General features: G+C 44.4%; 1 protein-coding gene across 1 annotated transcript; it reads right to left on the reverse strand.

The window, feature by feature from the left end:
* Positions 1 to 7,539: 7,539 nt before the first annotated feature.
* Positions 7,540 to 14,020, reverse strand: EMB1138 (DEAD box RNA helicase (RH3)). Its single transcript, XM_048716672.2, has 10 exons — positions 13,615 to 14,020; positions 12,651 to 12,784; positions 12,144 to 12,555; positions 11,251 to 11,349; positions 10,702 to 10,926; positions 9,747 to 10,124; positions 9,261 to 9,404; positions 8,989 to 9,084; positions 8,410 to 8,792; positions 7,540 to 8,052 (listed from the first exon to the last, which is right to left on the reverse strand). The coding sequence occupies exons 1-10, from the start codon at positions 13,969 to 13,971 to the stop codon at positions 7,983 to 7,985; spliced, it is 2,298 nt and encodes a 765-aa protein (XP_048572629.2). The 5' UTR covers positions 13,972 to 14,020; the 3' UTR covers positions 7,540 to 7,982.
* Between the last annotated feature and the right edge of the window lie 859 nt (positions 14,021 to 14,879).

The following is a 14,879-nucleotide window of genomic DNA, read 5'->3' on the forward strand; positions in this document are numbered from 1 at the left end:
TAGGAGAGGAAGCCATGAAGCCAACGACAGCGGCCTGAATCCAATCGCTTTGATGAAGCAAAGACGACGACCGACGAGACGATCTCATTTCTTTTTTTCATCTACTGACTCCTGTAGCGGCACCGACGGGACTGTCGTTGGCCTGTTAGTTTCCAGATCGAGGCCTGTTAGTTTCCAGATCGAGGCGATCCCGATTGACTGGTATAGTGATCCCTTTTTTGACCCATGATTCCGTTTCCATCGCTAGAGAGCAGTTTTCTTTTTTTCTTTGGAAAAGATCGATCGACGAGCCGATGAGCTCCAACGCTCGATGGCCTCGACTCAGGCCCAGCTCCAGCGCCTAGCAGCCTAGTGCTGCAGCTGCTACTATTTTTTTTTCCAGAAACACTAGGCCTATATAAAAAAATTGAGGCCCCTTAAAATTATGGGCCCTGTGCGGGCCGCACATTTGGCACCACTATGAGCCCGGCCCTGCATGCATGCATGCATGTCACGTCCACACGTGCTGCTCGGTATCCCGGCCGCTCCCTCTCGGCTCTCGCTCGTAAGCCGTACTCTCTCCGTCCGAAAATATTTGTCATCAAAACAAATTAAAGAAGATGTATCTTATTTTAATTCTAGACACATCTTTATTTATTTATTTTGATGATAAATATTTTCGAACGGAGGGAGTAAGCAGCAAGTGATGGATCTCCCCTGATAGGATAAGATGAACTGTACTACGTGCTTTGTGCCCGTGCGAGCAGAACAGTGCGTGCTGCCGGCAATTGACGGCGTCGTCACCTCGATCGGCTAGTTTAACGAGCGGGTGACACTGCTTGCTGTATTTTGTTGGACGGGTCGCTTGTGCATACGGCGTTGCATGGCGTGTTATCACCTCCATCGACCATCGGCAGCAGAGCACGCAGCGTCAATTGCTTGCTTAATGTAGATTGACTGTAAAACAATACACTCCACTTATTATACATTGGGTGTGCATGCATGCATGCGTGCGTATCCGGGCGCAAGGAATAATGATTAGCCAATGATGATAGACGGGTCAAACCCCCGGCTTGATCTTCACGCCGGCTGGCTGCTCTGCTCCGCTCCGCCCTATATACTCCCCCGTACGTTATGTACTGTGGCGCACTGCCCCCGCCGTTCGAGTATAATCCAAGTTGAGTACGTATACCTTTCCTGCAATTGAATCCATATCCATAAACACTAGCAAATCTGCAGCAACAACAACAGTGAACAGAATGGCCAGTGGCGTCAAATCTGAGTGATCGCAAGTCAATACTCCCTCTGTTAAAGTCTTTCTAAAGATTTCAACGAGTGACTATATACGAAACAAAATAAATAAATCTACACTCTAAAATATGTCTACATGTATTCGTATATTATAGTCCATCTGAAATGTCTAAAAAGGCTTATATTTAGAAACGAAGGGAGTACATGCTGCTGCATGCGGGCCATTTGGCCGGAGGGACCCATGCATGCATGATTATAACATGTCTGTCTCTGGAGTACTCCCTCTGTAAGCTAATATAAGAGTGTTTAGATCATTAAAGTAGTGATCTAAACGCTCTTATATTAGTTTACGGAGGAAGTAATTGTTAATTTTTCTTGCCATCAGGGCTCCGTTGAAAACTCGCACGCCACTTGCAGAATGCCCAGAGTAGATTAACCAACCTTCTGTCAGAATGGGGAAAGAAAGAACTCAACTGCGCACCAAGTGTAAAACAACGTCAGACCCGATGCACTCCTTGCTTGGACAGGCGGCAATGTATGGATTCCAATGCCTTTCTATGAAGCAACCTGTTTGCAAGGTTGACCACGAAATAAAGGCAGGTTTTTATTTTATTTTCTACCGGAGCGTCGTTGGGTAGGAATCACCGTGGCAGGACCGTCTGAGCGCTGATACTAGTTGCAAAGATACGTTGCAGTATCACAGTGCATACTTAATTAACCACACTCTTGGATTACATATTGTCCACGCGTACAGTTAAGAAGATGTGCATGTGTGCGTAACGTAACGTGCAGTAGAACCTTCCCAAAAATTCGACTCCACATGTCTTGCAAGCAAACTAGCAAAGTCAACCCCTCTGGAATTAACAACATTAGTAGAAAACAACGCTTTGGTCCAGGCCGAGTCAGGCCATTAGTCCCGGTTCAGTCCAGAACCGGGACCAATGCCCCCATTGGTCCCGGTTCGTGAGTCCAGGGGGCCGGCCGGGCCACGTGGGCCATTGGTCCCGATTCATCTGGACCTTTTGGTCCCGGTTGGTGGGATGAACCGGGACCAATGGGCCTCGCTCCTGGCCCACAACCATTAGTCCCATTGGTCCCGGTTCGTGCCTCAAACCGGGACTAAAGATTAGACCTTTAGTCCCGGTTTGAGGCACGAACCGGTACTAAAAATCTCATTTTCAAACTCTACCCCCCCCCTCCCTTGGATCGCCTTTTCAGTTAAAAAAAGAAAATGATGAAAATGTCAAAAAAAATAAAAGAAAATAAGTTTCCCATGTGATATGTGGTCTAGTTGTTGGGAAAATTTGCAAATGTGAATTTTGACTTTATTTGCAAAATCTCTCTGAAATTTGTAAAAATGGGCATAACTTTTGCATACTAACTCGGATGAAAAAGTTTTTTATATGAAAAATCATCTACTCGAAAAGTTACATCCGAATTCAACAGGGGGAAAAAGTTAAACATTTTCAAAATCCTCAAAAACCTAATAGAAAAAAAGTTACGGGGCTTTTAAGATCTAGAGTGAAAAAAATCGAAAAAAAAATCAAACAGTGGGCAAACTGTGGTCAAACAATGGTCAAACTAATTATTCTAGAATATTAGTGTTACTAAATAATTATTTCTGTTATTTCAATTTTGGTCAAATCTGGTCAAACTGTGGTCAAACAATGGTCAAACTAATTATTCAAGAAATATTAGTGTTACTAAATAATTATTGTTTTTTAAAACAATAGTTTCAAAATAAAACTATGAAATGTGTCACTTCATGCTCAAGCAAAATTTCTGAAGGTTAATAGGATTGACATCTTAGTATTGTCAGGAAAACAACAAGTGCAGACTTAGAGCGAGGGAGAATAGAACCCGGAAATTAAGCGTGCTCAGGCTGGGGGAGTGGGAGGATGGGTGACCGTTCGGGAAGTTAGATGATTTGGAATGATGAGGGATGATTAGAGGATAAATTGAGAAGTGATGAGGAGTGGTGATTACAGACTAGAGGTTAAAATAATTCAGAAATTTGAAAATAAAAAAAAATTCAAAAAAAATTCAAAAAAAATCATAAAATTTCCTTTGGTCCGGGTTGGTGTTACTAACCAGGACTAAAGATGGAGCTCCACGTGGCCACGCCCCGGTTCCAGACTAGTGCAACCATTACCGGTAGCTTTCTACGAACTCTCTCTCTCTCTTACTTCTACAATGTAACGCGTACTACACACATGTCCACGTCGACGGCAGTTAATACTGCCAAAATACTCAGTATTTTTATCGTCATTTTCAGGGAACGCTGAAGTGTTCCAATCCGTAGTTTATTTATATTCGCGTCGAAACGTCATTTGGGTTGGATGGCGAATCTGCACAAGGAAGGAACGCATCCATTTGAACGGTGGAGGTGCACAGAGCATCGGATGACCAGCTGTTGGCAAAATGGAGAAAAATGACATATGGGCGAAATAATTTCACAAAGGGAACCATGGGTGAAAGAATTTCACCCAACTGACCCTTTTGTGTGGCGCCGGACAGGTAGGCACAACACTATACCGTGCGACGCCTTACTGACAAGCGCGACACACCTGGCCAGCGTGGCACCCTGGGCTCCACTCTTGGTTGTGCAACGCCTAGCTGAAAGGAGCTGCACTACCTTGTGCAGTGCCTAACTGAAAGGAGCTGCACTACCTTATATTAAAACCGTTGTAACTTTTAATCTGTGCATCCGATGAAAACGTGCCTTACATGAACGTTGTGCATTTTTCTATGTTCTACGCAATGGTGGCATTTTCATCTATGTTAGGATCAATTTGCTTGATGAAAGCTTTATTGCAAAAGTGCATCATAATATAACTGACAGAATATGTTAAAACTTACGAACTTGGGATGATGATAGCCATTGACCTGTAGCTCTTATGCATTTGCATCCTACATGTGTTTTGCACTACATAATGTGTACTTTCACGCCATGCCTATGCTTGCCATGTTAATCGTTTTTAACATGTTCATTTCTTGCATCTAAGTGACTAACATGATATAAATGAACTTCTGTTGCAGAAAGTTGCATTTTGTAAGATCCATATTAATTAATCCTGACATCATATGAATATGATCTAATTATAAAAGTTAAAAAAATCTTATGTCTAATTTAAGTCCATGTCATTGGATGTCAACATAAATTGTCACGTGTGTGTGTGTGTGTGTGTGTGTGTGTTGTGTAGACATGTTCCAAAAATTGGACAGTCAGATGACTCTGCATAAACTGGATCATTTTCATCAATGAATCGGTCTAGAACATAATCAAGGTCTATATGAGCACCAAAAACCTTTGATGATCGATTGGTCGACACCTCAACTTTGGCACTAATTAACTGCCAGAGCATTCCCATGGCATGTGTCAGTGCAGATTTCCGTTCCAAAAACTATTGTATATTTTGCGGGACCACCCCAGTTGGTGCGTATTTTCTCCTCTTGTAACCGTTTGCCTTTGCCTTTTCTGTTTTATTAATATTTTGCTCCTGTGGGTGTTTAAGGCATGAAAGTAGCGCGTGAATGCGTGTCTACATTGTGTAACGCGTGCATTCTGGAATAGTCCGAACATGGAACACTCCCTCCATTTTATTGAAATCTTTATAAAAATTTATATTTAGGAACGGAGGAAGTAGATTTCAATAGTATGGTAGAAGGAAGGAGGAAGCGGCGCAGTGAGATAAGATGAACCGGACTAGTATGCAGCAAGTGATCTCCGTGGATGGGATGAGATGAATTGCACTAGGTGCCTCGTGCCCGTGCGTGCAAAACGCGTGCTCGTCGTTGCTTGCTGCAGTGCTAGCTGCTCATTGCCTGCATGCCTTCCCGAGGCCGCTTACAGCCATGCAACACGGACAAGCCACGCACGGCGTCGTCGTCTCGATTGGATATAAGTTAACGACCAACACCGCTGCTCTGCTGGCTGGCGGAGGAGATGATCGGTCGCTTGTGCATACGGGATACGTACAGCGTTGCATGGCGTATTATATATCGCCTCCATCGGCAGCGCCCACCCGGCATCGTTGCTTAACGTAGACAGAGTGTCAAACAATATAGCACGTAAACCTTAAGCAAGTTTGGCAAAAAATTATGGCAAAATGTGACAATGCTAGTCCTAGAACCAAACAGCCTCTACTTATTCATAGATTGGGTGTGCATGCGGCATATCGGCGCTCGAGGAATGATGATTAGCCAATGATGATGGCATTGGCGGGTCAAACGCCCGACTTGGTCTTCACGGCACGCCGGCTAGCTGCTCCGCTCTATATACACTTGAAACCAAAATTAAACAAAAATTGGTGAAATGCATATTTCATATGTTGGGCACATCTGCAGAAGAGTGAACAGAATGGCCAGTGGCGTCAAATCTGAGTGATCAAAAGTCAATACTTGCTGCTGCATGCGAGCCATTTGGCCGGAGGGACACCCATGCATGCATGATTATAACATGTTTGGTGTGTGAATCCGAGGCTAGCTATAGTTGTTTTAATCTTTCTTGTCAACAGGACACTGTTGAAAACTCGCACACCAGTTGCAGATCGCCGGCCCAGAGTAGATTAACCAAGCAGCTTCTGTCAGAATGGGGAAGGAACTCAACTTGCGCGCCAAGTGTACAACAATGTCAGACCCGGCTGCCGGCCCCATGGACTCCTTGCTTGGGCAGGTGGCAATGTCTTTCCATGAAGCAACCTGTCTGCAAGGTTGACCACGAAATGAAGGTAAGTTTTTTTATTTTATTCTCTGCCGGAGCGTCTTTGGGTAGGAATCGTCGTGGCAGGACCGTAGGAGTGCTTGTACTGAATAGCAATGATACGTTGCAGTGTCACAGTGCATATCTATTTAATAACCACACTCTTGGAGTATATATATTGTCCACGCGTACAGTTCACAAGATGTAGTACGCGTAGTACATGTGTGTGTAACGTCCAGTAGAACCTTCCTAAAAATTCGACTCCACAGTCCACATGTCTTGCAAGCAAAGTCAACCCCTCTAGAATTTAGAATCAACAACTACACACTCTCTCTCAGCTTACTTCGACGATGTATCGCGTACCACACACGTGTCCACGTTGATGGCAGTCAATACCGCTGAAACGCTCAGGCCCTGTTTGATTCATAAGTCCTAGGACCTTTTCTAGTCTCAACTAAGGAGTCTTTAGTCCCTAAAAAGTTCATTCCTGTTTGTTTCCAGGGGCTAAAAAGTCCCTAGTCCCTCCCTAAAAGTTATTAAATGACCATATTACCCCTAGTATATAGAAAAATAACAACCAAACAACGCCATGGGTGACGGGCCAATGAGTGCATGGAAGGGCATTGTTGAAAAAGTCTCCAAAAAGACTCTCCTTGAGAGTCTTCTTCATTTAGTCTCAAAAAACAACCTGTAATCCCTAGTAGTCCCTCCTGTTTGGTTAAAAAGTCTTTAAGAAAGCACCAAAAAGTCTCTGGAAACAAACATCCCCTTAGTATTTTTATGGTCACTTGCAGGCAACGCCGAGGTGTCCCGGTCCATAGCTTAGTTGTATTCGCGTCGAGACGTCATTTGGGCTGGATGGCGAATCTGCACCCGTTTGCGCGGTGAAGCCGCAGAGAGCAGCGGACCGACTGTTCTTCCGTCAGCCGTGCCGGATTCAGACATTCAGTGAAAACACCGGCGCTTTGGTTCGGGTTGCCCACTGGTTTTACTTCCTCGCGGTCAATGGCGTGCTCGCTATCCATTCCCATTCCCATGAGAAAAACAGTGTGTTTATCATGATGGGATTAGCACCCAACCTGACCGAGTGACGTGACCCATTTCATCCCCAGGTTCAGACCTGCCCCTCTGATGTCATATGGTTTGGCCGGCGTCGTTCGCTACCTTCCCATACTGTTGCCAACCACCCCCACTCCCGTCGACACCGTTCCAATCACCAGGCGCGACCGTGTCCAACTCGATCACATCGACAACACGTATGCATATCGCCCGGCACGGACCACATCTCCGTAAGCAGCGCATCAGCAGAAACGAAAACAAGTTTTTGGAATCGCAAGTTTTTCCATCTGCTAAGGTCTAACAGTTTGGCCTCACTGACCAACCATCAACCCACCATGTTGAAATGAGCCATGCATGCCTCTCACAGGGCGTCAAATCTCCCGTCCTGCACTACATTGACCTTCGTAACTGGTTCATCTCATCTTCTCATCTCACAGAGATCAAAAAAAAAAAAAAGCACGAGCTGCCGGGAACAACCGACGCAAACCTGTCTACAACAAACTCAGACATATCAACCAAAAGCTTCAGAGTTGTTTGACATCTCCGCATTTCACAGCAGTAATAATTCTAATCGACGTGTAACAGTTCTGAATGTTTTCTTGGTTCTGTAGAACTTTACAAGGCCCATGTAGTAGTAGCTGTTAACATTCTATCACCAACTCCGACAAGCGGCAAACCAAAAGAAATTAAAACAAGCGTATGTTCCTGTAAAACCCCTAGATATTACACGAATAATTTAGCAGAAGGCCAGGCTCTCCATCGGCGGGTCAGCAGCGTGCCAAAAATCTTCCTCCAGGTGAAACCATGACCACACAAAACTGTTGTAGTACCTAGCGCGCCATCCGCCGTTGGGCATACGCGTAGATCAGGTGGACACAAGGGACGCCGGCGATGTCCTTGGAGTTGTGTTCAACTGTCCAGCCGCTTGTCCGAAACTGATCGGGCCCGAACGAAGCAGTGCGGCAGGCAAACAGCGCGTCCTCTGCGCCGTCTACTTGTTTGGGCAGTCTGATGCTCTGTGCCCTGACTGCCCGCATGTGAAGCAAGCGCCACTGAAGCTTCTGCTCAAGCAAATGGTGGGGGAGTGTTAGCTCAAGAAAAGGTACAAGTAAGTTTTGGTCATGATTCAGGTAAGCTGTACCAAGGCCAAAAGCTAGCAAACTTATTATCAGTTTCACACGAGGTAAAGCATTAGGTTACTAAGGGTGACTTGAGGCAAGTAGTGTAGCTCTAGTCTTCAGTATATCATATGAGGTGTTCAAACTCGCATCTATTTAGTGAAAAGAACATCATAGGTGAAAAAGAACCAAGATGAGCACATGCCACTTCAAAATACAAATGGACCAACTAAGATGGATAAGCGTGCATCCAAAGAGCAATTTGTGATGTTATTCGAGTGATGATTTTGTGAGGCCTACCTGTCCCTGCTGCCAAAGGATGAGCCACCACGACCACCGTATGACGATGAGCGTTCACCAAAGGACGATGATCTGTCACCCAAGGATGATGAGCCACCACGCCCACCATAGGACGAGCGACCACCGCCAGGGGATGACGAACGGTTTGATCTCCTTGCACCACCACCTGAAAAGTCATCATCTGACCAAATATCGTTGTCAGGTCTGCTGGAGCTCCTGCCACCGCGACGGAATCCTTCATCAGAGTCCCAACTACCACGGCCTCTTGAGCCGCCGCCCATACCGCCCCTGGACGACCCCCGCCGGTTCCTAGAACCCCGGTCCGAGTTTGAGAATCGGCCGTAAGAGTCGGTAGCGGGGCCATCATCTTGCAACACCGGCAGCTGCAAGTAGGAAGTAATAAAAACAGTCACCACACTAGCTCACAACAACCAGCATCACATATAAACAAGAGCCCTACAAGTACTGCACTATATAATGTGCGTAGTGCAAGCCTAGCTCATAACAACCAGCATCAATATTTCCATGCACGAAATATCCATAGTAATTAACTTAAGAAGATCAAGATGCAAAAGCTACCTTTGTTACTTTGCTCAAGGTGTTTCCTTCGGGCAGTTCCATAGTAAGCAGATCCTTTGCAATCTCCTCGGGTAAATCAAACACTGCTCCTTGGACCTGGTACAGTTGGCAATGTGTACAAAATATTGTTATTTGAATCAGGGACATACTAGAAAAGAGACTGCCTCATAATGATGGTTCAGTTACTATGCATGCACCTTTCTTTCCCTAAAGGAAAATGATATTACAAATGCACAGAAGCAAATGATCAACATGCTGAAGAAAAAACTCACCCTCTCATCTGCTATTAGGTATATTTTTCCAACTGCATCAGCAGCAGATGGAGAGACATCAGACAGAAAACCAGTGACAGATCTAGGAGAAAAGAAGCCTCTTGCATATGCCGGATCCCTGGTAAGTTGTAATGTCACCGATCCCTGCAGTTCAATAGAGTTAATGAGAGTATTTGAAGAAGACGTCTTGCTTAAGAGAAAACTGCAAGAACAGGCAAATGCACAACAAAGCTATGGATAACCACCATGGTAGAGACAATTCGGATACTAGTAGAACGTTAATAGTAGTTGACTGTACTAGTAAACATATAACATCAACTGGACAAATTCAGAAGTCTAGAAGGCACTTCTAAGTTTTAAGCAAGAACTGGATCATAATGATAGCGGAACAGGTAAAATGTTTTCTTAATTGTGAAAATTAGTTAGGATTGGTGGAATTCATGTAAAAACCATGCATATGAGTAATCTCCTCGTGTCACTTTTTACCTGCTCATGGCTAATCAGGGAGCGTGAAGAAGGTGGCTGAGAAAATCCACTCAGATGTGCCAATGCAGAAGCAAGAGCAGTAGGTCCTAGTTCTTGGCTTAGTCTCTCAGCCGCTGGAACAAAGTATTGAATCGACTCGGGGTGCACACCTCGCAGAGTAGCAATGACATGCTCTGCAGATGAATCAAGGACTTCTTCCATTGTAGGTGGGCCAATAAACTCAAATTTGCATCCAACATCACGTTCGAGTGATTTAACTGTCCTTCGCTGGTTGGTTGTAAACATTAAGATTGCATTTCCTGCTTTCCCCGCTCGTCCAGTGCGCCCAGAACGATGAACAAAAGTCTCAGGGTCATTTGGCAACTCATAATGAATAATCTGCATTAACAGAAATATCTCTCGTTCATTAATCTGTATCTGCCATAATCCACTTGAGATAGCAAAATGCTGAAATGAATTTAATAAGCTGACGGCAATTGATAAGAAACAGTACCACGTGAATTGCAAGATTAGCACAAGAGACCAGATGGAGATGTGATAAAACGCATGAAAGGTAGATCTAAAACAAAGGTATCCCGAACTTAAGTGTCTGACGGTATTTGAATTCAAATTCAGTGTGTAACAAAGGCAAAGTTCTTGAAATGTTTGATTATTTACTTATTGTCTTAGCACCATAAATAATATCATGTGTGTAGACTGAATGTTTAGGTGCAGAAAAAGAGACTGAATGTTCTACAGAATGTGCAGTATATATCTTGGAATTTGCACAAACTGTTTTTTCTCAGAGATATACAAAGCAATAATTTGGTGAACACAAGTCATCAAACATAGTATATGCTGGAAATGTGAAAACATTTAGCAGTCAGCAACCAGACCACAAAGAGTTAGTGTTAGAGGCTGGATGATTTGCAAAAATATGTGAATCAGATGAAGTGAAGAGGAGTTGGAAACCCACCAAATCGACATTAGGTATATCAAGACCACGAGAAGCAACATCAGTTGCCACAAGAACAGTAAATTTCCCTTGGCGGAAACCATTTAATGTCCTCTCACGCTGATGTTGTGAAATATCACCGTGAAGCGCCTCAGATGCAATACTGGTTGTCAATGCCAATGATACCTCGTCTGCATCCCGTTTTGTCCGAGTGAAAACAATAGTTTTCCCACCCTTTGCATATACCTGGCAACAAAAGATTTGAGTAATTGCACTAGCAAATGTAAAGTGATCAAATTAGGATATCATCAAAAATCTAATTTACTAACGTTTAAAACACTAAAGAGGTCCAAGCAAATCTTTTAGTGTACTTTTAAAAGGTCAAGCGCCGTTAGAACTCAAAGCACAAAAGTAGTTGTTATATGTAACTGGTAAACCGAGACTGCAATTATTGTAAAAAAAAATCCAGCCCAGGGGTTAAGCATAAAACATAGAGCAGTAAACAACAGACGAGAGGAAGAGATAAAAAAAGAATCAGCTAAAAAAAATCATTAAACTGCATTAACATACCGTAATGAGATCGCTGAGAATGGTGCGCTTTGAAGTCGTTGTGAGTGGAATAGCAAAGAGTTTGATTCCTTCAGCTAGTTTTTCATCTTGATTGCCGACCTAATTCAAACATGGAGCGAACAAATGATTGATTAGAACATAAAAACCGAATAGTGGAGCATAGCAGCATATATCTCACAAAGCAGCAACAGGAATCTTCAAGTGCAAGTAGCATGTTGCGCTAAAAAAACTGTAAGCAAAATACTCTAAGGCCAGTCTTGTTGTCTCTTATCACCCACTGTTTTATTATTTTTACAAGTGGGACACACCCACTTTGCATTTAAGCAAATAGAAACTAGAAGAGTACTACAAAATTTTCTGGCTGCCTTCGCGTAAGTAAATACTACCTCCGTAAACTAATATAAGAGCGTTTAGAATACTAAAGTAGTAATCTAAACACTCTTATATTAGTTTACAGAGGGAGTACATGGCAACAGTAAAATCCTTCAAATACTCCTTTGTTAAGTTCCAAGAGCTAGGGGTAGCACATTGTTGAAGTTTGTCATGCACCACGGCTAAGAATTAAAACCAACACTTCAACCTCACATACAGCTTCACAGAATTAATGTACGGTAGACAATCGTGGGTCACATGTGTCAAAATACCAAGTTTAGTGGCCAGAATTTACACAGAATATAGCACACTAAAGAAGGAACCATAGAGCATGATCATAACAATTAACATGCATGACTGTCTAAAGTCAAGATAATGATGCAATAAATACAAGAATGCTCTGGAGTAGATAACACTGATTCATTGCCTACTTTTGTCGAACAACAGCAAAATAACCAGAGAAAAATAAGGGACAAGGAAAAATAGGAAAAGGAAATGAATGTGAAAGTGTGAGGCCATACCAAATCAATTGTCAAAGGATTATTCAAATACCGCCTAGACAATTTCTTCACCCAACTAGGCATGGTCGCAGAGAAAAGCATGCTTTGTCGTTCAGCTGGCAGCTGCTGCAATATTGTTTCCACATCTTCTTCAAACCCAACTGCAAGCATCTGGTCAGCCTCGTCAAGGACCAGATACCTAACTTCTCCCAACTGAAGACTTCCACCATTTATCAAATCAATTAGGCGACCTGGAGTTCCTACGACAACATCAACACCACGGGAGAGTGCATTCTGCTGGGTATTATACGAGACACCACCATAAACACACACTGTACTAAGCTTTGGCGCTGATTCCATAATTTCTTTCTCAACTTGTTTAGCCAGCTCTCTAGTGGGTGCAAGGACCAAAGCTCGAGGAATACGACCTCGCCTGCCAAAAGAGAAAAAACATAGTTAGGGGATGTGAATTATCAACTGATTTTAATGCTGCACATCATGAAGATGCAAAACAAGATAAATGTGTACCCAGGAGTCCGCCCTTCGTCCTGCTCGATTATTTGCTTGATCATGGGTATACCAAAGGCTAGCGTCTTTCCAGTTCCAGTCTTTGCTCTTGCAATCAGGTCGCGGCCCTCAAGTGCTGGAATCAATACAGCCCTCTGGAGGAAGCAAGACAAATCAGTAAACGACCAGGCAAATAAGCACCTCATATGGAGTAAAACAAGCACAGTGAAAACATGTGGTACAAAGTACTCCCTCTGTCCCAGAATATAAGATGTTTTTGCAAGCTAAAACAGCATACAAAAACGTCTTATATTATGATTGAGACGGAAGGAGTAGATAACAGTTCGTAGTAAAACTAATTCATACAACTAACATCATCTTTTTACTTGTTACATTGTGCATTTCCTTAATGGGCATGACTTAGACAATGTGTTATCAAAGCTTCCTTAGACTTAGAAATACAAATGGAACAGGCTAATTCTATTCACGAATCACGAAAAAGGGGAACAAATGGCACAGCTGCCCCCAACTCCGGTGCCATCTGACAATTGCCCACATTCGGTGCTATTTGTGAGAACAGGACAGTTTGACACTTTGACTTACAATGGAATGCTACAACATAGGCGTTGTCAAATCTCACTACAAAGTGCTTGGGTAGTGTTGAATCAATTATGGGTTCATGGAAAATATTTATTAGGTTCAAGTGTTGGCACTTAGCAACTTTGCTATGACACCACTACCATCTGTTTTCCCCACTAAAACTAACACGACGGTACCAACTAAATTCACCGAATGCTGCACTGATAGACACCACTCCCGTCCTAACAGTCAGTTAACCTATGTATGCACCAAGGTCCAAGAATTACAAGACCAACTGAATTCACTGAATTCTACACTGACAGACACCACTCCAGTCTGCTCCCGACAGCCAGCTAACCTGAAATACAATTAAGCTGCTCCAAAACATGACAGAAATTCAGCTCACCTGGATGGGGAAGAGGTGGGTAATTCCGCGCTTCTCGAGGGTGGCGACGAGCTGGGCGGGGAGGCCGAGCCTGGAAATGGCGAGCTCATCCGCGTCCCCCTCCACGGCGGGCCCCTCCTGGTCGCTCCCGTACCCCTCGTCATCCTCGTCGTCGCTGCCGCCGCCGAGCCCGAGGCGCTTGAAGGCGTGCTCGCTGAGCACGGAGTTGGGCGACGCGATGGCCGCGGCGGCGCCCGCCCACCTGCGGCCGAGCGCCCAGCAGCGGAAGGCGGCGCGGAGCCGGAGCGCGGGCGCGAGCCCGGCGCCGCCGCTGGGGCTGGAGAGGGAGAGGGACGGGAGCGTGAGGAGGGAAGCCATGGGGGGAGGAGGGGGAGAAGGGGCGGGGGAGGGAAGCGATAAGAAATGGAACGGATGGCTGCTCGGCTCTGGATAGGACGGGGGAGGGTTTATAGGCGGGCCGGGGCGGGGTGGATAGGCCGGAGGGGTTTGCCAGGGTTTTTCGCCGACGGGGAGCCTCCTCGTTCACAGGAAACGCCCTCCTCTGTTTCTCTCTCTCTGCTCTCCAATGCCAAGCTTGTCCCTATGCTTCCTTCTCTGATATTTTGTGAAATATCCTCATCAGATTAGGTTAGGACAAGTGTGTGTGAATGGGCTCACCATCATGTGATGTCTCTCAAGTGGTGCATTGTGAGTGTATCGAGTAAGTGCCGTGGTAAGATGTCGTGCTCTTAGGGCCGTTGCAGAAGATTGATGTCGATTTACTCGGTTAGGCCTATGTGTTATAACATCATCAATGGTGGTCAACCTTTTCATTGCAAATTCATTTGAAAGCTAAATATCTTGCTGAAGGTTGATTTTTGTTATGTGGTCCTTGGATAGTACGGATGATCCTAACCAATGACAACCTCAAAAGAAACATAGGAGTAGATGGCGAGGTTGTGCGAAACATTGTTTTTATGGCAATGAGGAACCGATGCAGTGTTTGTCCTTACATCGCCCACTTGTTAAATTATCATCACATACTATACATATCACCTTTTGTTGAAGTATAATGTCCGGCCCTCTCCCATAGTTCGGACTTTTGCTTGCATTGGCTAGTGCATGAAGCTTAACATGGTATTAGAGCTTTAGGGTTTTTTTCCGCACGCGCAACTTGTGCTCTCCCGATCTCCCATAGTTCGGATTGATGGATGAACTGGCTATGTGCGTAAACTTGCAACCAAGAAGTTCAAGGTTTAAAACCCAGTAAACACAATAAACAATTG

The sequence above is a fragment of the Triticum urartu genome, chromosome 4A, assembly GCF_056163025.1.
Source record: "Triticum urartu cultivar PI428250 chromosome 4A, HENAU_Tu73, whole genome shotgun sequence".
NCBI classification, from domain to species: Eukaryota; Viridiplantae; Streptophyta; class Magnoliopsida; order Poales; family Poaceae; genus Triticum; species Triticum urartu.